The 24,378-nt window shown below is 38.9% G+C and overlaps 1 protein-coding gene across 6 annotated transcripts in view; it reads left to right on the forward strand.

The window, feature by feature from the left end:
- The window catches only part of TAFA5 (TAFA chemokine like family member 5), a 436,737-nt gene that overhangs the window by 342,972 nt on the left and 69,387 nt on the right, over window positions 1-24,378 (forward strand). For 3 of the 6 annotated variants that reach the window (XR_009728385.1, XR_009728386.1, XR_009728388.1), the window contains exons 3-4: window positions 15,819-15,946; window positions 19,805-19,924. The exons of 1 other annotated variant lie outside the window; for it this stretch is intronic. Coding sequence is in view for 1 of the 5 variants with exons in the window: in XM_061372895.1 (XP_061228879.1) it covers window positions 15,819-15,946 (128 nt within the window). In the remaining 4 variants the exon portion in view is untranslated. The remainder of the gene's footprint in view (window positions 1-15,818; window positions 15,947-19,804; window positions 19,925-24,378) is intronic. 2 more of the 6 variants (XR_009728387.1, XM_061372895.1) reach the window with 1 other exon arrangement.

The raw sequence follows: 24,378 nt of genomic DNA on the forward strand, positions 1-24,378 counted from the left end.
AATCAGAAAAAATTAAATAGAGTGAGTTCCTTAAGGTAGTTCCTCTCTGCTAAATATTGTGGTAGACCACTAGCACCCCAAGTGGTATAAGATACTGAAGTAACCCAGTGTGAAGCTGAATGTTAAGATCCAGAACATTTTAAAATATTTTATTTTCATGTTCCTAGTGTTAGCACTTTATTTTATTATAATATATGTGGGTTTGTCTGTAAAATTGGCCAGTATTAAGGGTGGGTGCGAGAGAGCCTGATGAGAGCAGTCATAGTCTTTCTCCTGAAGCAATGAATCCAAATAGAATAGTGTATGCAGACAGTGCTTTCAGATGCCTAAAACATGGCATGCATTTAGGAATTTCAGGAGATGAATGTGATTTCTTTCAAAATTTGAGAGTTGTTTTGAGAGCTGCTATGCTTGAGAGAATTGATATTTGGATAAGTGTCTTGAAGTTAATATAATTAAACATGTATTTATTTACAAGAATGGGCAGGAGTGCATTTGGCAGATTCGTTTGGTGTGTAGCTGTGCTTAGGAAAGCAGTCAATGGCCTGACATAGACTGAATTAAGTTTTCCAAAGAACTAAGGACAAGACTCAATACCTTCCACTCTAACTACAGGATTTGCTTCATTGACTTGCTTTCCCTAAAAGATATATGTGCATTATGAAAACAACAAAATCTTAAGCAAAACGTAAAAAAATGCATATAGGTTTTGCCCTGGGGAGTCAGAGAGAGGTGATAAATCAGAGTCACATTGCTCACGCCCTACCAAGAGGCACTTGGGTCCAGCACAGCTGAGTGCTGTGTAAGAAGCTGACTGGAACAGAATAGGGTATTAGCAAGTTGAGCTTATTTATGAAAGATTTCATATCAGGCTAGGGGGAGCATAATGTGATGTAGGTATGACATACCTCTTCTCAGGCAGGCAGTACTGTCTGTGAATAGAAAAACTTGCAGATTCTATCATACAGCAATTTTTTGTATGCATTTTCGGTAAGGAAAGGTATACGCTGTGGATGATTTTCATATAATGTCTAGAGGAAGATGAAGAAGGAAAAATTAAATACAGTTGTATTTTTCCATAATGCAGCTGAAAGTTCACACATTTTTGTAAGGCATTTATGGCAAACAGTAGTTAATGATCTATACAGACCTGATGCTAAATTATATCTTAGACAAAAGGAAATATGATTTATTGTATTTGTTTTTTGTGTCTTTAATTTTTTTGTGGTTAATGTGTGATGCAAATGCAGTGTTTTCTGTATTACTATGGAAAAAAATGATACTTTTATTTTCCTCAAATTGGCAATGCAAAATCCTTTTTTTAAAAAAAAAAAAGGCACTTTTAAATACAAATGCATGAACATTTTTAATGCTATCAATTTAGATTTATTAATTTATGACAAATTCTCCTTGGGATAATTTATGGTATTGTGGCTTACGGTACACCTCAGGGGATCAACAAAGAAGTTAATTGTTCCTCAGAGATGTACAGTTTTCACCCTTTACCCCTCAATCAACAGCTTGCAAAGCAGAAATGGAGAAACAAATCTGAGCATATTGGGTTATTTCTTCTTGGAACAGTTCTTGCTAGAACGTACAGAAATAGAGGCGGCTGGCTGTTGTGGTGTTCTTACACATCCCTCCGGCTATTTGCAGAGGCAGGGTGTTAAGACTAGCCTGATTCGGGCCTCATATCCAGTATAGTAATTTCTGTGTTGCTTACCCTTAGCCTTTGTTATTCTGGGTCAGTTGATCAGCACATTAGGAGCTGTAACCAAGAGTCAATCCATGTTTTGACCAACTGGTAAGGAAAAGCTTAGCAGCAGGCTGTACTGTGCCTGCTTATTCACTGTGAAATAAAGGCACACAAGAGCCTTTGAGGGGTCATTTCTTTTTTGTTTCTTCTTTTACCAGTGTGTGTTGTGCTAGTGGGAGCTAAGGGTAAAACAGTCTGGACAATGTTAGAGCTGTTACTGAATGACCAAGTTTATTAATATGTCACAGGGCTGGGTAGCTCAGACATTTGGAAATATTTGTGACTGTCTGATATTGAACGTGATTTTGAGGCAGTTAGATCCTCATATCTATCCTACATCTTTATGTTACTGTAAAATGCCTTGATATTGCTTATATGCCATTGTTGCAAATGGATTCATGTTCTGTGTTTTTATGACCAACTCTGAGCTGCTTACTTTTTTGTCTTGTGGAATTGCCTATAAATTATTATTGGGAGGAAATATAAAACCTTTCCACTTTCGCTTGTTCTTTTCTAATTAATATGATCATGGCATCTACAGCCATGGAAAAGAACATCTTATCTCATGGGGAACCTCGACGTTTGTCTTAGTGCCAGCATGGCAACTTGATGTAGTACTGGCAACAAAATCCATCAATTTTTAGGGTGAGGTAGCTGCTGCAGGTTTTCCCTCCTTCTCACTTACTGCTCCGTGACAGCAATATTTTTAGGAATGACTGCTGTGAATGACTCAAGTGTAATTGCTGTCCTTTCTGTATTTTGCCAGTTATACTTGTGACAAACCTAGAAGGGTTTTTCCTATCCTTTACAGCAGGGACAAAATAAGAAAAACATCCTGTGGAAGCACTCTGCTGTTTTCACACACGAAATCTTGCATCTGGTTGTTAATATGCAATTCCTGATACCATGAACTTCTATAGAGGTTAGAGATGAGAAAGATTTTTTAGGTCACCTAGTCCTCCCCTCAGTTGTACATACAGTAGATTCACATAAGGCACAGTCATGTCCCCTCTGCACTGAAAGGAAGCATTCTTTTCACATGGCATGAGTGCTTCACTGATACTGGAAAGGAGAAAAAAGAGCTTTTTCCTGTAAAGGGTGTGCGAGATGAAGTTGTAGCATGTTGGCATAAAAGGCTCTTTGTTAATTGCTATTGTGCTAATGGTGCTTTGAATATGAATGTTTTGTAAGCAAGAAACAGGCAATGATTCAGATGAGCAGTGCCACAAAGAAAACTTAAGCAGAACTGGAAGTGAAAGAAAGTCTGGCATTTTGCAGTATGTTTTTGAATAGGTCGCACAGGTTCAATTAGTCAAGACTATACATATATAATAAACAGTACTGAAGCTGTAGAATCCACTACAGATGTGTAATAACCAAAAAAGCATTCATATTGCAGTAAAAGAATTTGCTGGCAAATTTGCATGTGTGCATCTTCCATGTGCTGTCACATCTGTTCTGAGGCATACATTTTCAGTAGACTACAGTGCCTCCTAGTCCACCCGGTAGAAATTGCCAGTCTCCATATTAACTATTATATGACTATTATGTCTGTTTTCATGAAATAATACTCCCTTATCTTGAATATTTTACAGTTAGTGAACTTCAGAATCTTGGGAAGATAGTTAAAATATCTACCTTTTCACTTAGCTAGCCAGAATTTGGAATTTGCAGATTATTCTAGGGTAGAGAATATGCTGATAATGGCATAAGGGATCTGAATAATCTTCTGTTTACTAACAAAAATATACATAGTTCCCCCCTGGAATAAAGAGAAACTGAAAAAAACCTCTCTGATTATTTTCTTCCCTACTACTAGAAAGCCAGTTACTAGCCTTATCCTTGGATTTAATCTACATGCTGCATTTTTTTCAGTTAGGGACACCTGATCTCTCAAACTCGGTCAAGCATGGAAGGCCATCTATAAAAGTAGCAGAATGAGTAACATGCTAACAAACAGAAAAAAACCCACAACATAAGAAGGATCTGGACCTGTTGGAGTGAGTCCATAGGAGAACCATGAAGAAGATCAGAGGGCTGGAACACCTATTCTATGAGAGGGTTAGTGTTGCTCTATGTGGAGAACAGAAGGCTCTGGGGAGACCTCAGAGCAGCCCTCCAGTATCTAAAAGGGGCTGACAAGACACCTGGGGAGGGATTTTTTACAAGGGCATGGACGGATAGGACAAGGGGTAATGGCTTTAAACTGAAACAGGGTAGATTTAGATTAGAAGTTTTTCACGGTGCCTGTGGTGAGATACTGGCACAAGTTCCCCAGAGAAGCTGTGACTTCCCCATCCCTGATAGTATTCAAGGCCAGGTTGGATGGGGCTTGGAGCAATCTGGTCTGATGGAAGTTGTTCCATGGCAGGGGGATTGGAGATGGATGATCTTTAAGGTCTATTCCAACCTAAACCATTCAATGATTCTGTGATTCTATGAAAGTGCAGCTCAAGTTGTAAAAAGCAGAGCTAGTGAAAAGTGGCTATTGTGCTGTGACTTCACTATTCAACTTTCTAGCAACGAGGCCATGTAAATAGGCTCTGAACTTTAAAACACAGATGAAATTGTGAGAGTGGGTTTTCAGTACAACAGTAGAAAGTGTTCACATTATGCTACAATGTAATAAAAATTATTTCTGTTTTCCACCTATGACTATAGTGGTTAGACAGAATAACCTGCTGACCAGAGATAAAATATTGCAGAGAAGTCGCGACAGGAACTTTTATCCCTAATACAGTAGATGTATACATACATGCATATGTACATGCTTATATGATTTTGCGTACAAAGATAATTTAAAGGGCCCTTTTTAGAGCTGCTATGTAAGGTATAGAAAATTTGTGAAGTTTCCCTGGAAAGACCTCTTGAAGATTATTTTCTTTTCATATGTTTAAAATGCCGAGGCTGTATGAACCCTTAAGTAGCTCAGCATTGTACTTAAGAGAGGCATAGAGAACTAGCTGTTATGGTTTTCTAATCTGCAAGGGGCTATTTTCAAGCTGCAGACTCAGTCAAGCAGTGGTTTGTTCAGAGGAACTCTCATGAAACCCATTGCAAGTTTTGCCTTAGTCAGGACGGCAGACTTGCACTGTTTGTATTGTTACACAATATAAATATTTCCAATAATGTTTTCTCATTGCTTCTATGAAACAAAGTGTTGGTTGAGAAAACACTTTTGCAGACAGTCACTGTTAAAAAAGAAAACAGTGAGATTTCTGCAGGTGGTATATTCTAACTTGCTTCCATCAGCATCTTTAAAAGCTTAAGGTTACAGACATGAAGCCAAGCTAAGTTTGTGGGGTTTTAAACTCTTGTTTGTGTCCAGTCTTGACGCGCAGTTTGTTTTATTTTCTCAAGATGTTTTTCAGTGTAAAAAACCGACGCAGCAGAAGAGATTTAAAATTTCTATGGTTGACCTTTAAGAACGCTGACTGTTTTGTCAGGGACATGTCTTTATTAGAACCAATAGCAGACCACTCAATCAGTTAGTAAGTGAAAAAAAGTATATTCCTATGATAGTTAAATAGGAGTCCTGTAGAAATAAAACTAAAATCTATAGAACTAAGGAGTTTTGCCTTTTGCTATTGAATTGTATAAGCTGCCTTAAGAGTTTGTAGAAATGTGAGTATTCTCTGATAGCCAGTACTGGAAGTCTCCTTAGAAGACACACTGTATCTTAATCAGAAATTGTTGCGATTAGTACAGAAATTGCTGGATTAAATTTTATGGCCTTCATAAAGTTAAAGATCAGATTAGGTTAGTGTAACTGGTTTTTCTATCTCTAAAACCTGTGACTCCATCGTGTTTCCAGTAAAGGAGTGAAATAGAAGAAAGTAGTTTTAACTCACAGTGGCCTGTCCTGGTCAACTGCTTTGTGCCCTGCAGTGTGATTTTTAACAACGTGAGCCATTGCTGCAGAATCACAAGGGCTAATGGCACCTTATTTTCAGAGTTCATAGTTTAAAAAAGTAAGTCAGAGTATATTGTCTGTGCTATCACTATGTCCTGTGGCCCAAACAGCTTCAACTGTGCTGCTTCTGAAGGAACAGGACTCCTGCTTGCAAACACAATGGCCGTACTATATGAGCACATGCATTGCCTGCCTTAAGAAAGAGACAGGATTTGCCCCTTTTTTACCCCATGACCAATCCTCTAGTCTGATTTCACAGGCATCATTTTAAAAATTTCAAGTTACATTGTCTGATGGTGAAGGAGACAAGGAGACTGTTGGCCCTTAAAATACCTTCTGTGACTGCATAGAACTGCATGGATATGCTCCAATAAATACAATATTGCCTGTTAAGTGAAGAAAGGCTATTCCTTCTAATCAGTGTCAATTTCCATTGCGGAGCTCCTTCTGAACTGTAGCATATTTGATACATAAAACATCTGAAAAAATTTTATGAAGTAGAATATGATGAATCGTTGAAAATCAGTTCCTCTGTGCATTACATTCACAAGGTGAAAACATCCTCATGCATTAGCTGAGTTTTGGAGATGAATTGTATTATTTGTTTTTCTAAGATATCTTTTATTGATATTATTTCCAGTATTCTAAAAATAAAGTAAAAATAGAAACGTTATATAAATATAAGGCAGTCATTTGTATTTTTTTTTCCATTTTTTGGGAAATCCTGAGATATATACAGATAACATTTTACTAAGTTTTGGCTGAAATTAAGTAAAAAAAGGGGGGAAAATGTTTCAGATCTTGTAAATTTGAGGTGAGGAACAGTAATACTTTATGCATATGTGAAAAGCTACATTAAAAAAATCACATTTTTATCTGTCAGTCAGAAATCATGTTCTGCCTAATTATTATGTCAAACTGCTGTCTGATAAGATGTGTGATTGACTGTGCAGTCAAGATACAACACAACTACCTGTAATAGGGCTTGTCATGGACAGTGTACCAGTTCAGTGCACATTGTATAAACTAGCATCTTTGCTGTATTTAAACACATTTGTTCCTCTATTGGTCAAAAACTAGCTAATGAAACCAGAAGTCATGCGAAAAGGCCTGTTTCCAAGCTATCTAAAGGTCATTATAGCTCACGACAGCAAGTTTCCTCAGGCACTGAGAAAGTAATACTTAACACAAGTTGCAAAAGAATCACAAGTGGTTATAATAACTTTAGTCTTACTGTGAAAGGTGTCTCCCTTTCTCTTTTTTTTTCACCTGTTTCACTCACTTTATTAATTTTTTTCTTAATTTGCATTCATGTAGCATTGATTTGTGTTAAAATTCCGAGCATAACCATAGCCTCTTTTTACTGTTTGAACAAAACAAGAAGGCATAGGCATACCCCAAAAAGCATACAGTTTACTGTAACACAGCATCAAATCTTGTGGAATAGGGGGAAATCACAGTGGGTATGAGATAAGTACAGCCTCATTGCTGAGCTTCGTTTTTGAATACTTTTAATTGTTCTCATAGCAGCAGCTGTTCATCTCCTTCTGTAATAGTTGAACTCATTTCAACTCAATTTGCTTTCACGCTCTGTTCTTACATATGGGACAAAAGGAGGGCAAAGTTTCCCATTGCTGTGGTTGTTGACAAAGGAAGCCTATTGTACTTGAAAACAGCTGAATTATTATCTCTTTCAGTGCACAATACAATGTCACCACCATGTCACAGCAGCAGTGTAAATGCTTGGAAAGTACCAAAAGCAATAACATCTAGAAGAGAACCACTTGTCTGAATGCTTGTCCTTTGAATGTGCATGGAGAACAGTAACTAAAATTACTAGGAATAGCTTTAAAAATATTAAAGACCAAAGATCTAAATTCTCATGTGCATGGAGCCTCATCTTCTGATTCTTACTGCTTCATCCATGCAAAAGCAGTTGTTAAATGGAGGAGTGAAGACCAATTATTTCTCTTTTTTTTTTCCTTTTTTTTTTCCTCCTTACAAAGCAAGTACAAGTTTATTAAACATACCCAGTAAGCCTGTGTACAAGAGCACTTTGCTGCTAGAGTCCCAAGAAGGATCTTGATCCTTGCCCATGATTTTAGTGTGTGTTTCAGATATGGTCCAGTCAAATGTATAGCTTCAGGTAGGGTAAAGTGTCCAGGAATCCTTTATCACCCATATCCATGTGTATCAACACTCTGAGGATCGGTTTGTTTTCAGACACTTGTAAGGTTGATTTATAACTTTCCTGACACCGTTCCTTCATTCTCTTTCTACTACCAGCCTCATAATCTTTCATTCCCAGCTTCATTTCATGGCACTAATCACAGTCTACCATATAACCTAGAGCATATTTTATTCCTGCTGTGGCTTCCTCCTTTTAAATTCCTGCTTTGCTGTCTGTGCAGTGGTTACCTTGATAATGTTCACATGCTTCGTAACTAGAAGTTCTTGGGATCTTCCCTCTTCCACAGCTCCCAGCCTTTGCTGTATAACATAGTGATGCTCACACATTATTCTTTTAATCACAGTAAACATAGTGTTCCACTGCAGTATTTTGCTTGTATTAGGTGGAATGATACTGGTGTACTTAAGAGGAAAAAAAAGCCAACAAACAGTTCTGGTCTTCAGCCTTCATTTACCCAATCGGCCTATTGACTCCACTGAACAAGTTGCACAAGTTTTTGACCTTTGCCATCTACTTCAGTAGCTACTACATATAGCTGGGCTTTGTTCTTTTTTTCCTTCCGTTCTAACCATATTCTTTTTTCTTTTTTTCTCTTATCTGTTTTCTTATTACTTTCCATTATATCCCTCCCTTGTCTCTATCCTTTACAGTTCTCTTCAGATTCTCTTCTTTGGGTCTGAAATTGCTGTCCCTCTCCAGTTAAATTTGCTGTTCTCAGTGTGCTGTCAGCAAAGTGAAATGGGATGAAAACCTGATCTCTGAAGGGTTCTTTGCTGGCATATCACAGATCAGATTTTTAGTAATTTTTACTTTGCTTCCAGCACACTAATTGAATACAGCAGAGCAGAACAGAAGGGGCCAGAAGCAGAAGACACTGAGTCCTGACAAAGGCTTTCTCTAGGGGTAGGTGTTCAATTAGCATCTCTTATTAGACAGCAAGCACTAACTACCCACAGGCAATGAAGCAGTACATCATTCACAGATAGAAAACCAGTGAATGTGGACATCTGTGGATACTCAGGAAAGTGCTAAATTCCCAGGTGAAGTAGTGGGCCAGGTTGCCTATTTAAAGCATTAGCATTTTAATATATACCGCCAACCGTCAACTTAGAAGAGACTATGAGCACATGAATTGTACCTAAATAAAATTCAATGTGATTTAGATGTATTCTTTAAATCTAGATTTAGTCTTTAATGATTATTTATTGCCACCATTAGGGTGCCTGTTATGACCCTATGAGATCTAGTAAATGATAGTGGGTTTGTCTGGGGTTTTTTCCTTTTTTTTTTGTAGATTGCTTTATAAGCAATATTTGCTGTATTACTTTTCCATGTAAACAATTGTAGTAATTGCCAGTGAAAGGCTAAGGAGTTAAGAACCAATGCAGAGAAATATTACAATCCCAAATGAGAGCAATTATAAACAGAAGAAAACTGGCCCTTAAAATTTAAAAAGGACATAAGTTGACTGTGAAGCTGATTTTTAGGACACTTTCCATTTTAGGGTTGTGCTTCTGTCATACAAATATTTGAACATCTGGATGTAGATAAGTCTAAGATACATATCACTAGATCAGTGAGTCACACAGTATTAAGGTTTTCAAAGAACTGAAAAGAGAGAGGGCAGGTAGATACATGCTTGTTTTTACACTACAGGAAGGTCAGATATCTTGTGTTCCTGTGCATTTACTCTTATATGCTTATTTTCATTGATTGGTTATTTATTTTTTGGGGTATTGTAATGACAAAATTCTGCTCTTTGGAGATGCAAACAGTAAAGAAGATAAGAGCTGTTGAATTTCATGAGAGTGCTCCTGGAATCTGGATTATACTTCAGCTTTTGTTTGCTTAATTGTTTTGGTTGGGCTTTTGTTTGTGGTTTATCCTCTGTCTTGTGTTCCGGGGATCTATTATGTATTAATAACAATTTCTGATTTGTGGAATACCTTTAGACTTTCTCCTTCCTAAGTTGTCAGTATATATTTATTTTACAGATGGTTAAGTTGCAGCACAACATTAAGTACCCTCTTAAAATTGCATAGCGGCTTAAATGCCTTTCTAAATGCAGTAGTTTAAAATAAACCTATGCCACTGTGATTTACTACATAAATTCTTCTATTCACACACCTTAATATGGCAGACTCTTATGTCACAGCAGGATCCCTAGGGACTAGTCATGTAACTGGCAGTCCTAGTTTGAGATATGAATAGCTGCATATTTGGGGACCATCTCCTGTATGTTATCCTGCTTCTTCCAAATACATGTTGTGCATGGTGTAATCTGCAAAATGCATGTTGTGCATGGTGCAATCTGCACTGTTCATCGTAAACCAAGCAGATCACTATTAAAGGTGTCTTCTCAAACTGGGGGTTGCAATAAAATTTCTCCCTTGCTAGAACTATGATTGGGGTGAGCTGCAGGAAAAGCCTCTGCCTTGTCATTCAGGCTTTTACTCTTGATCTAGTTACCTGATCTTAATTTGTAGCCTCTGTAGTCCACAACAAATTACTTTTTTCCATATATTTCTCAAGTTCAGTTCAAGTATCCCTCCCAGTCTTGACAGCAAGAGCTAAATGATAAAATGGGTGTCTAGACATTGCTATATTGCTTTTCTCAGAACTAAACAGTCTTTGGTCTAGATGCCCTATAAATTATTGAGACTACCTAACTCTGTGAATTAGCACTGCTTCCATTTTTTTAAGTGGAGCAGAATGACTGCTGTAAAAGGTACCCAAGGTTTGTGATGTTTCCTTGTTGTATAGTAAAATAGATTAACATTTGGGGCTTATACGCTATTAGAGTCAAATTGCTGCTTTAAAGACAGTTCATGATTGCAATGTCTTATTAAAGTACTGTGATTTGGTTTGTGTTTCTGCTGGCCTCTTTCCTGCTGCAGCAATTTAACTGATAAATGTTTTAAAAGCCCATTACTTTGCATATTTTTGTTGTGTTTGTTTAATTTCTTATCTATATATATTAAAGCATGCTGTAATGCAGGAAAATGGGACAGAGAAAATCTCCAGTCATAGGAGCTCAGAATTCATAGGTATTTGTTTCCAGCTCTCCAGCCTCTGTGCAAAATGGAGATAGTAAACAGCACTTACCAGTCATAGGTAAAACTACATAAATGTAGTAAGTCAAGTTCTGCAGAGTGTTCTGGGATCTTTGACAGGTAGATAGTATGTATGTACTGAATCAGGCAGAGGAGAAAAATGCTTGGAGCAAAAGGCTACAGCTGAACAAAGTGGAAAAAAGAAAAAGGAAAAATGTGAGGTAAAGAGAACAGAGAGGCTGGGAGAGGAGTGGGATGGTTGAACAGTTGGGATCAGTTGGAGACCATTAATTATAAAATATGTGGATCCTCTTCAGAGTTAATAGGGCAAAATTGGAACAGTAGGATAAAAGGCTTTGTCTAGCTACATCTACACTGGCAAATCCAAAGGCATTTTACAGGCTATGCTGATCAGCTTTCCTCAAAGCTGAAGGAAAACATCAGTGAAAAAAAAGTATGAAAATCAAAAAGGAAATATTTTCTCCAAGTCATACTCTATGTCCTTCATTAAGGGCTACAAGTTATCATTGTAAAAAAAAAACCCAGACCGAAAAGTGAAGGAGAACATCATTCTGTAAGAAGTATGGGAGAGCTAAACTCTCATTTAAGAAGCATGTTTCAAAACTGAATATTCTGCTTGGGCTTAGGAAAAAAATTTTCCTACTCCCTCCTGCAAAGAATCTTCCATTCACTACTTCAGGTATCTTGAATTGAGTGATAAACATCAACTGAACCATCTTTTTTTACATGCTTGTATCGTGGTTTTCATGCTGATTTATAAATATTAATTTCTCACACCACTTTTGACGGATATGAGCACAATGTACTCTGAAATCATAAGTCTCAGTATCCAAATGCTGGTTTGATCAATATTCTTGTTTGATGAAAAAAAATATATTCTTTTACTTTTATTTCCAGTTTCATTCTCCAACATTTGAAAAATATGAGAAAGCAAGGTGTAACTATTTGAGTGTTTTAATCAAATGTTTTAGATGGCTGTAAGTTTTTGCATTTACTGAAGCAGAACAAGATTTATCTCACTTTTTTGATATCACAAAAAGCTTTTGATTTTCAGATATGAGATTAACTAGAGATGTTGTAATTGATAACTGCCGGAGTGTAGAGTGAATGTGAGGAAAGAAAGTACAGAAAATAAAGCTGTTTTTCTGTAAGAAAGTATATTTACAATGTTAAACCAGGTAAGAAGCTTAGTGACAAAACATTTGCAGTTGCAGTATTTAACAGAAAATAATGTCTGGTGTTCTGAAGCATTAATAAGTTGAACAGTCTTAAACTGGGCTGTGCTGATCAGGAACACAGACTTCTATATATTTATTTTACTAATAATTTGAAGTCAGTTGCAAATTTCTCGGTCTTACAAAACAACGGAGAACACCGGTGGGTAGCTTGGTGTCATGTGCATATAACCTGTGCTTGCCTGTAACACCTCAGATCTGTTTGTATGAAAAACCCTTGGACAGACTCCAGTTGTTCTCCAGTTCAGATGGTATTACCGATGAAAGCAATTCTACCTTGTGCTGAGCACTGTCAGTTCCTGTTAACTGCAGTTTAAGTGAAGGGGCACAGCCCTTCTTAGAAGATGCAAAGTAGTGTCAGCTCAGATTCTTAAGATGAAATTCAGTTCTTTGCAGAAGGTCTGCACAAAGCCTATGTATCATTTAAGTGCCACTTAATTCTTTATAATGGAGCTTGGAGTGGATTTGAAGAATCTGATAGGCTTTTTGCTGTCTTGTCTGCAGAAGGCTGGATTTCACCCCTGGTGAATGCACACAGTAAAAAGGCAACTATACCGCCTCAGGAAATACAGTGTATTCCTTTGCTTTGGCTAGTGTAGCTCAGTTTCAATTGCTGATAGAAATTTTTTGATACTATGCTGATAAAACCATTGTATACTTTGCTCGCTCCCTATGTTATATATTTAGCTTCAATGTGCTACTCTGCTGCAATGGACAAACTGAAAAGTGAAAATGCAAAAATAGATGTAATCCCATCAACATGAGCATGGCCCCTCTTTTGCAACTGTGACTGCCCATGTGTGTCTGAACAATGTGACTGGATAGACAGCTCATACCCTAGTGTGAGGGTGCCTGCCTGGCCTGCTTGAGGCAAATGGCTTGGAAAGCAGGGCCTGGGGAGGCAGGGATGCAAGAGTCTGTGTGTTTGTACAGCTTCTAAGACAAAGCAGGGCCAAGAGGAAGAGCTGGATAAAACAACTGTGAAGATTTGTGGCCAGAGAGAGACCTGGGAAAGGGAAGTCTGCTTTGCGTTACTGGTATCGATCCTGCACTGCTGCTGGTTATGTGTCATTAATAAATTAATAAACCATTTTGATACTGATTTGCTTTAAGCCATGTGGGCTGAGTAGTTTTCCCCGCCAGCAGTAGTTGTTCCAATTCTCAAGGCCTAAATGCATGGGGTAGTCTATACACTTAACACAGAAATGTTTTAGACTTCATCTACTGTAAAATACTTTTGGTGTGTTCTAAATTTGTTTGGATATCGCCAATACCCAGAGCTCAGGCTCCATATATTTGTAATATTGCCAATAGCTGCATTCTGAGATAACAACCAAGCAAACACTGAGTAATTCACAGAGGAGGGAAATATTTTTGTAAAGATTAGTCCAAATTATGTTTCCAGGCAAACCTCCCACCTGAGATAGTAAATGCAATCTAGCATATATTTTTTTATTTTAACCAACTATTCAGTCTTTCAGTGATCCTTCACATTGTTGAAACATTGCTAGAAATAGCCATTTTGATCTGTGAATTGCAAAATATACACCTGCAAATGGATGAGGCTTCATGTTAACATTTTTACTGAGCCTTTTTCTGTAAAATCTGCAACTGGATGCACACCTTCACTCAGAAGGGATGAGGCTATTACCTGTTACAAATGAGATGTTAGCCTCAAAACCTGATACGATCCATTTCTCTGTAGAGGAGTACCTATGCACCCCAAGCAAATTCCAGATTTCTGTATATTATGTGCTATAAAAGCTTAGTGGATTTGCTTCAAAAAATTGTAGTTATGAAAATTGTCTGGGAATCATTCCTCCAGTGAGATATATATACAGATATCTTGGCTAACGAACAGTGCACATTCCTATGTTGACATTTGGGAGCTAAAGTGCTTTTCATATTGAAAACCTTAATAGGAATTTCAGACTGAGCTTCCACTGAAAGAAATCAGTGTTTGTTAAATTCCTGTAGCTTACCAACAGTTGTATCAGGACTGAGGACACAGGTTGTTTCATGTCAAAATATTGGAAAGGATTTTATTAAAAGACTAAATTACACTTCTATTTCTTGCCATGAACTGGTGGCATTGGGAATTATATTCCTATGCCAGTTCTAGACAGAGGAAGTCGGGGATATAGGGAGTCTGAATCACACGTTCAGGTGAGAATAAAGAGCTGCAACTGCCAGTGGCTATAAATACCTGCTTTTAAGCTCTGTGGACCTGAAGTTAATTTGGAGCACCATAAGCTTCTCATACGCTTATGTTGCTAAGTATTTATCCTGTAGTTCTCTTTTTGTTGGGCTCATGGCGGTTGAAGATATACTGCATGTATTGGTGTCAAGCACCAACCCAGAAGAAGACAATCTGTGTTCCCATCTGTGGAACTTGTTCTGCCCTTTAATCCTAGGATACTTACATACAAATTGAGGTGGTGAAGATTTCTCATAGTCTAGCCCAGGATTGCTGACATGATCTCTGAAGGAACCGAGTATCATTTTCTGTGGATGGCGACTTACCAACTGAACAGAAGATGAATTGTTTGGGGGACCTTACCTTGTTTAGCATGAATATATGGCACCATACAAGTGAATGCTTCTCTGTATATGTACTTTATAATATCCCAAACACCTCATCCTACAATTTTGCCTAAAGGGGGAGAGTGAAAGAGTAACGAAATATTAGATATTAGTCATATTGCTTACTATTCTTTGAGAAGAATCCCAGATATTACAGAGGTGAACTTGAAGTATAATCCATAAAGAAGTCTACAGGAATTAAAGCCCTCTTTCTCCCTGCCTTGAATAAACGATCTTCCTACAGCTCATCTGCATCTACTTTAATGCAGTCAGGGCTCGGTTGTGCCAAGAGTACTTGCAGTCTGTGACCTTGGGGAAATTTTGCAGACCCGGCTTACCAGAGGCACAAGCATTAAGAGGAACTACAAAACACACAACAAACTACCTATCAGACAATTAGGGACCTTCCTGACTGGACTTCCTTTCCCTTGCAGTTATAGGATAAAAGGGTATTTGTACCAGGCTTTCCCCTCTGCTCATTGTCTGCTACCTCATGATTTCCCAACCTGTACTTCATTTACACCAGTCCTTTTTATGTTCCGAATTCTTGCCCCTTTCTATCTGCTACTATTGCAAGTATCACAGAGTTTCACAATTCTTGTCATTTTGTTGACCACCTCTAACTGTTTATTGTATTTTTAATCTCTCTACTATGTGTCTTATGTCTATTTACACTGTAAGCACTTTGGAAGAAGGAGTGTCTGCCCAGGTTTATAGTCTAACACAAAGGATTAAGTTGTTAGCCACCCTGACAATATTCCCTTGACTATAAGGAGAATGGAATTAGAAAATTAGCTAACTTTTATGTTCTTTTGATTTACAACTCTCCTTTGGGCTATTGTTGGGTTTTAAGTTCTATTTGTATTATGAAATTTGTTGGCATAGCAGGTATTATGAATAATTTTTTAAATTGCCTAGGGCTGTCTACATCATAACCTCTGGCTGCATTATCAGATGATGAAAATAGATAAGGCAAATGAGAAAGTGTTTAGAGATAAGTGAAATATGAATTCTCTTGCCAATTGTTTTTGGTTGTGTTTGTTTTTTTTTCTTTTCTGTCCCATAGCACGAATTATCAAAACAAAACAGTGGTGTGAAATGCTTCCATGTTTAGAAGGAGAAGGCTGTGATTTGCTAATCAATAAATCAGGCTGGACCTGTACACAACCAGGAGGACGGATAAAGACAACCACGGTAGGTTACTTCTCTGTTCTATATTTCTTCAGTTTCTCATTCACTTTAGTTTACTGAAAAACAAGGAGTGAGATTTCTAGTTGCTTTTTGGCACAGATAGGTAAAGTCTGTTGCCTTATAATTAAGCTATATACCCAACTGTGCATACTGAAATGCACACAGTGTTATCGCAAAGGCAAGAAAAATGTGTAATTCCCACAGTTACTAAGGGTGAAAATTATATCAAGGTTTTCTTAAAAGGCGCCAGTGATTTAACTAGTATTTGTATTCAGCCTGAAGACAGAGCCTTATTGCTTTGCTATACAAGAATTTTCTTATGCTGAGGAAGCGTAGGGTATAAAACTGAACACATGGTCTAGAAGGGTGAAAAGAAAGCTTTCAGTGCGAATTGGAGAGAAAGTATTTTTGCTATTCCGACTGTACTAGAAAAGCAAGATGCACAAGCAGATCTTTAGTTTTCAGTGACAGAGTCAGTGAGACACATAGAAAACATATGAAGAGATCCATTGTTTCATCTTCCTTTTCTTCCTGGTTTCTTGATACAACCCCTCAACTCTCTGATTTGGTGTCTTGGGGCATGTGCTTGCAGTGTAGCTAAGAATATATATGACGGTAATAGTTTCTAGGGCCTGTAATATATCAAACAGATTTCTAGAAAATGCTCTCAAATGCCAACAACACTTTGACTTAAAAATGGAAAAAAATCTGCAGAAGTATAATGGAGCAATTTTCTGATAGTTTGCTAGACCTCTTAAATGATTTTTTCCCCTGTAGGTTTTTTTGGTTTTTTTTTTTTGTTTTGTTTTGGTTTGGGTTTTTTTTTGTTTTGTTTTGTTTTTTTTTTAAGATTTACATGGAGCTTGAGTGTAGTTTAAATGAGTGCAATTTAAAGAATATTTAAGCTTAAAAGTACTTACCAGTGAGGACTAAATTAAGGTCCATCGTCCACTGCACAATTTCTCCTGTCTGAGCAGGAGACAGACACCAGTACAGAACCTTTTATTGTTTTAGAATGCCTATATTTTGGAAAATTAATACGTTTTTCACTTTTAAGAAATGAATGAAGATTTGATAGTGCTTTATGAGATACCTACAAAACAAACTTTATGAGCTGTGACCACTGTTTCGATGCTCCTGTATTTACCAGACATAATATTCTTTATGAGCTTAACCCAGTCTCTGAGGTCTTACTAAATGTTGTTTGCCTGTAGATCTTTTGCATTCAAGTTATGAAAGAGTGGCATAAAAAAACAAAGGAAGGAAATAGGTTTTTGAAACATCAATGCAAACTTCCAAGGGCAAGGAGACCTAATACAGTAACTTTGTCATACTTGAAATGTTATCCTAAATCTCTTTAATTCAGGGGTATTTTCTATACCCAAGGTAAACAGAAAACCCATGTACTGTGCCACATCCCCAGATGTCATTGTAGCTCTTTATTTGATGTTTTATGCTAATAGCATGGCTGAGTAATGCAAAGAAAGCAGAGATCTTCAGTATCTATCTTTAATGGAGTGATTCAGATATCCTTTCATTGGATATCTGATTCTGAACTCTCACTTGTCTGCATAGCTCTTTAATGCTACTGACATGAATGGAGTGACTCATGAATTTGATTAACGTAAATGAAATCATGCCCCATCAGTAAAATTAAGGCCATGGCAAGTGTAATATTGTAAAACAAACTCTCCCCCACACAGAGATATCATTGTCATTGCTGAGGAGAGATTCTGCCAGAGAGCCAACTGTAGAACAGCTCTGAGCATAAGTCCTCATCTAACATCAAGCAGTCTTCAACAGTTGGTATCACACATGCAGACACACAACAAACACACAGTACTTTTCAGTCTAGCCAGACTAGCATCTCAGAATACTTAAAGAAGCACTGAATGCAGAAGGGGAAGGGGGAGGGGGGGGAAATGGGAAAAAGGAAAAAAAAAAAAAAGGAACCTAAGAAACCCCAATTACTGAAATATTAAGAATAAAAAGTATATGTTCATTTGTTCTGTAGCAACTTCATTGAAGAGTAAGCTTTGGACAATGGTAATTAATAGGTTTGGTAACTATGTCTTAGGATGACTCTATAAAGTGTATGACTGTGATTAAAAGAATTTTTCTAACAGAAACACCAACACACTTGCTTACTGTATCAGTACTCTTAGGTCAACAGCAGCTGATGCAATCAAGTAATTTCTATTTCTGCTCATCATGGCATCTAAAGGCAACAGGAATAATTTCCTGCTGGGAAGGACCAGGAAAATGGCCAGCAGGTAGTATAGTGAAATAAATGTCCAAACATATCATATTAATTATCATACATGAAATGTCTGTTATGAAGTAGAAACAGTTCTTGACCACATCTCCAGTAACAGCTACATTAGGTCCTTAATGTTTTAACTAGCAATTTCATTAACAGACATTGTTAATCTAATATTTGCAGGCCTTTCCTGCTAATGTTAGTTTATATCTTGAAGATACTTAGCAGCAGGTCTGACATTATCAAGTGGTGGTAGATCATATAGCAGAGATATCACTGTTTGGTAAAAGCTGAGACAATAACTTGCCACCCATACTAAAGCCAGAGCAGTACTGAACTCTGATGGACTAAGACCAGCTGTTGTGGTAATACCAGCTTTCATACTGATTCCAGGAGGAACAGCTATAAATGACTACACAAGGTGCAAGGCAAAGGAAAATCAGGCTCAAAATATACTCTAAATGGATCTGGATGTCACTTCTGCCCTGTCATCCTTTCTACAAGGTGTGAATGAACCAAAGATTTCTCATCTGCTAAGAGGCTTTTAGAATTGAGGACTGACCAGGCTAACTGCCAACCTATGTATTAAGCAGCTGACTGTCGATACAAGGAAACAGTATGGCACCTTGTAAAAGAGGATAGCCAGAGAATACTACACAGTTGTTAGCACTTTCAACAGAGTAGGTACCTTCGTATAACAAATGTCTCTACAGTCACTTTAAAATCACCCACCTTAAAAATTTCTTCTTTTGCAGCTAATATTGCTCTTTCAATTCTTTAAAAAAAGTGATATGATTTTTAAAAGTAGTATGTAGGTTCAATAGTGACAGCAGATATGCCTTTTTTTTTTTCCTTAAGATAGTGATGAAGGGCCTGTCCATTTTATATTACAGGTATAAAACTTGCCAGCATATAGATGGGAATATACATAATGTATTGGATTTACAGGGGAGATTAATTTTAGCACCAAAGCATGTATATGTTGTCAATGATCCATCACTACCTAATTGTTACTTAATTAATTCCTTCTTCAACATGATGTGATTTCAATGCATGGAGCTAAACAGAACATTCATGTGCCAGTTCCTCAGTAGCTAACCTTTTAAAACCTTTGTGATTTTACTGCTAAATTAGCTGAAGTGGGAAATTAAGGAGTATGAGGAAGCTAAGAGAAAGCTCACAGTGGATAAAAGGCGTAATTACTCTGACATGGAGCTCAGTGCTTAGCTAGTGAAATTTATTAAGGATCTAGCTTCACCAAGGAATGTGACTTTCTTAATAGAGTTTACTTACACACAGAGCAACTTAGCATTTTTCACCATTAATATAAATGACATGGTGGCTGGATTGGAAAGGCAATTTGTTCCTTACCCTGAGAAATACAATAGCTTTTTTTTATTGGCTGCAATTTAAATCAAGATTTTTCTGCAGAGCTTTATCATACATGTATGTATGATAAAGGTAACTCAGATAAAAAGTAGTGGTTTGCTTTCATCACAAGTAATGTGTTTTCACTCATCCCATTACATTCAAAGTAAAAAAGAAATATATATATATATGTTACATATTTGTAACATACTTGAGAATTTACTTTTTTTTAGACTGAAGACCAGCTGGAAATGTCCTGAGGCCATGGTCTAGTGGTCTGAGCTTGGGACTGGGAGCCAGAAACTCCTGAGCTCTAATCCCGGCTCTGACAGTGACTCCCTCTGTGGCCTTGGGTAAGTCACTGAACCTCTCTGCCTCAGTTTCCCCAGCAGTAAAAATAAGACTAACAATATTTAGCTACCTACCTTAGTGAGACTAGGAGTACTGAGTTAACATTTTAAGAGGTTTAGAAATTCAGAGTAACTTAAAAATAAAAATATTGTTATTTATAAATGTCCTTACTGGTGATATTTATGTTGTTGCTAGATACTCATATAAGCTTGGCATTCCTCTACTTAGTCTCACCTACATTTCATCTCTGAGTGTTTCTAAATCTGCATTTCACATCTCCACAGGTCAGCTGATTTTATTTGGTTAAGCTGTTTGTAGAAGTTTTCTGGCATTCCACTAGTTCTAGTTCTGTGTCATTCCAGGACACAATACCACCAAAGTAAACTTTCAGACAGCACCAAATTAGAGCAGTAGAAAGATGCAGGCATGCATGCCATGCCAAATTAAGTTTCCTCCTTCCCCTTTGTCAGAAGTGGTCAATTTATGAAACAGATGCATTAAATCCACTTGTCAGCAGTTCATCTACTGAGTTCCTTCACTGTCTTAACTGTAAGAAGAACACTACATACAGACATTAAAGAAGGTATTTTTCAGGAGGCTGGTGTATCCCTTCGCTCCAGTTCAAAGAATAGCTTTTAGAAACAAGCAGGAAGTCATGATCCTGAAATGTCTGTCATTCATAGCCAAGACTGTTGAAGAATCAGAACTTTTGGCTATATTTAAGCTATGGCACCAGGCATGCATCCTTGCTTCAGAGTCCATATACATGCACAACTGTGAATCCCAGTGTCTTCTCTGTCCTCTCTTTTTCTGTGTGGCCCTCTTCATGGTGGCATACCTGCCACTGCATTGTGAGAGATCTAATTAGCAACAGAAAGGGCTCTCACAAACACTCACCTGACAAAATAGAGCATTAAACCAGCCTTATTCTCTTGCATATCGTCCTCAGCCATCCTCATTCTGAATTTCTGGTTGGATTTCTAGAAATCTGGTTTAAGAAAATCACTATCCTTATTGTCACTAAGAACCATGCATATTCTTTAACTCCTGTTGTCAGCCAGTTAGAGCTTCCTGAGCTCTGAGACCATTGCTTCATCTAGCACTAGGCGTCATGGAGTCCTCAAAAACTAACTCAGGTCTCAATAGGGTTGTCCCGAAATTGCTATTTAAATGAAGCCTTCTGAGACCACTAACATAATCAGAAGCTAGCCTATAATACCTTTTATGTCTTAAAACATTTAATGTTCTACCTTTATGTTGAGAATGGGTAGAGCATAAACACCTTTTACAGAATATCCTCTGCAGATATTTTAAGATCAAAAAGTCATGATATTTGGCTGTGTGACTGTACATAAGAACTACCAGAACTAGGTTACTCATACTTAACATCTCATTGTAATGTAACTAACTGCATATCTACAGGATCAGTCCTAGTCATGGTCCAGTGCTTTAACTGAATCTTCTAATATTACTGTATTAATCTGATATTCTTCTCAGTAGTACTAGCAATAATTATGAGAGAAAATACCAGTTCTTGACATATCATAGCTGTGTGTACACTGTATAGATTTGTACCTTAAGACCTAGATTCAAACTGTTTATTTCTGTGGCTTTCAAGACATTTTTATACTCTGAGCAGTTTCCATTGCTCTAATTACAAAAAGTATCATAATTTACAAATGGGTTAAAATCACTGCAGTACTTGAACTAGATTCTTTTCTGATAATTTTCAAACAAGTCAGCATGTGAGTTGGATGTCCTAAGTCTCAGAGAAGTTAGAAGTCATGTTTCTACTTCTTATGTGGAAAAAGAATAGTAGTTTGAGACAAGCTTACAAGTGGAGCAATGGCATGGTCTTGGTGGCCCCCTGTCTTTAAGTCCTTCACGCACTGAGGAAGCTAAATAGAAATAAAATCCTCATGAAACTGAAGAACCTAGATAGAGTGGAGCCATGCTATTACTTCGTAATATGCAAGTTCTCTTGTGTATTAGTACTGCTTCAAATAGTGCATTCTTTTTGAAGCTGGGCACTCCTTTGTTATACCAAAGTACTGTTATACAAAGTACAGCCCTCCTCCCTTCCTGCCCCGCTTCCCCAGGTGTCCCTCTGTAATAGGTTTGAGGCTCTGGATCTGGAAGGAGAGGTAGGTGAGGATGTGGTACAAGGCCCGCCTACAAGGCCACATAGGAAAAAGCGGTCGACTTCGCACCGCAAGACTGCCTCTGGTAAGAAAGAAAGAAGGGTCATTGTAGTAGGTGATTCCATTCTGAAAGGAACAGAGGGCCCGATATGCAGAGTTGACCCTCATCATAGGGAAGTGTGTAGTCTGCCTGGAGCCCACATCAGGGATATCACCAGGGTGCTCCCCAACCTGGTGCGCCCGACAGACTACTACCCGCTGCTGGTCTTCCAGACGGGTGAAGGGGAAGTTGCTTCCCGCAGTCTGAGGGAGATGAAGAAAGACTACAGGGCCTTGGGGCGGATGGTGAAAGACTCTGGGGCTCAGGTGATCTTCTCTTCGCTCCTTCCATCTTCTGTTGATGATGTGGGACTGAATGGGAAAATGCAGTCCATAAAGGATTGGCTTCGAGGCTGGTGCTCCAGGCAGGGCTTTGGATTCTTTGATAACGGCTGGTTTTATAGGGCACCGGCCTGGACATTGGCATGTGGGAAAGGTTTATCGCACAGAGGTAAAAGGATGCTGGGGCACGAATTAGCGGGGCTCATTTGGAGAGCTTTAAACTAGATTTGAAGGGGGATGGGGTTGTAGCTCGGCTTGCCTCAGTGGGACAGCGCTCCGGAATTGATGAAGACTGGGAGGCCTCCTGTAATCCTAGGGTGAAATCGGTGTGCTCGGCTCGCTCCCTGAAATGTCTGTACGCCAATGCGCGCAGCATGGGAAATAAGCAGGAGGAGCTAGAAACCTGTGTTAAGTCGGGAGATTATGATCTGGTGGCAATTACAGAGACGTGGTGGGACAGCTCACATGACTGGAATATAGTCATGGAGGGCTATGTCCTTTTCAGGAAAGACAGGCCAGCCAGGCGGGGTGGTGGGGTTGCTCTTTACGTGCGAGAGCAGCTACAATGCGTTGAGTTCTGTCCGGGGACAGATGATGAGCGAGTTGAGAGTCTGTGGGTGAGAATTAAGGGGCAGGCTGGCAGGGGCGATACTGTTGTGGGGGTCTGTTACAGGCCACCGGATCAGGGTGAGGAAGTTGACGAGGCCTTCTACAGGCAGCTGACAGCGGCCTCACAGTCACAGGCCGTGGTCGTCGTGGGGGATTTTAACTTCCCTGATGTTTGCTGGAAGGACTACTCAGCAACCCAGCCGCAGTCCAGGAGGTTCCTCCAGTGTATGGATGATAACTTCCTCATGCAAATGGTGGATGAGCCAACCAGGAGAGGTGCGCTGCTGGATCTCATCCTCACTAACAAGGAGGGTCTGGTTGAAGGAGTGAAGGTTGAGGGCTGCCTTGGTTGCAGCGACCACGAGATGGTAGAATTCAGGATCTTGTGTGGTAGGGTCAGTAGAATAGCAAGTAGAATCGCAACCCTGGACTTTAGCAGGGCAAACTTTGGCCTCTTCAAGCGATTGCTAGGGGAAATCCAGTGGGCTAGGCTGCTTGAAGGCAAAGGGGCCCAAGATAGTTGGTTGACGTTCAAGGACTGCTTTTTCCGAGCTCAAGATCGGAGCATCCCGACACGTAGGAAGTCGAGGAAGAGGGTCAGGAGACCTGCGTGGCTAAATAGGGAATTGCTCGGTATGCTCAAGTGGAAGAGGAGAGTTTACAGGTCATGGAAGGAAGGGCTGGCCACTTGGGAAGAATATAAGGCTGCTGCTAGAGGATGTAGGAAAGCTGCTAGGATGGCTAAGGCCTCCTTGGAATTAAAGCTGGCGAGAGGGGTCAAGGACAGCAGAAAGAGCTTTTTCAAATACATGGCAGGTAAAACTAACACCAGAGGCAATGTAGGCCCGCTGATGAACGGGACGGGTGCCCTGGTGACAGAAGATACAGAGATGGCAGAGTTACTGAATGACTTCTTTGTCTCTGTCTACTCTGCTGGAGGCAGTCCTGAAGAGCCCTGTACCGCTGAGACCCCGGATGAAGATAGGTCAACGGAGCGGTCTGCCTTAGTCGATGAGGAATGGGTTAAAGACCAGTTGAGCAATCTGGATATCCATAAATCCATGGGTCCAGATGGGATGCACCCGCGGGTGCTGAGGGAACTGGCTGAGGTCATTGCTAGACCGCTCTCCATCATCTTTACCAAGTCTTGGGAAACGGGAGAGGTGCCTGAGGACTGGAGGAAAGCAAATGTCACTCCTGTCTTCAAAAAGGGCAAGAAGGAGGACCCGGGTAACTATAGACCGGTTAGCCTCACCTCCGTTCCTGGGAAAGTGATGGAACACCTTATCCTTGGTGCCATCTTAAGGCATATCAAGGATAAGAGG

Source organism: Neopsephotus bourkii, unplaced genomic scaffold, assembly GCF_033783945.1.
Source record: "Neopsephotus bourkii isolate Nb327-2 ecotype Australia unplaced genomic scaffold, CSIRO-AGI_Nbou_v1 NB_1624, whole genome shotgun sequence".
Lineage (NCBI taxonomy): Eukaryota > Metazoa > Chordata > Aves > Psittaciformes > Psittacidae > Neopsephotus > Neopsephotus bourkii.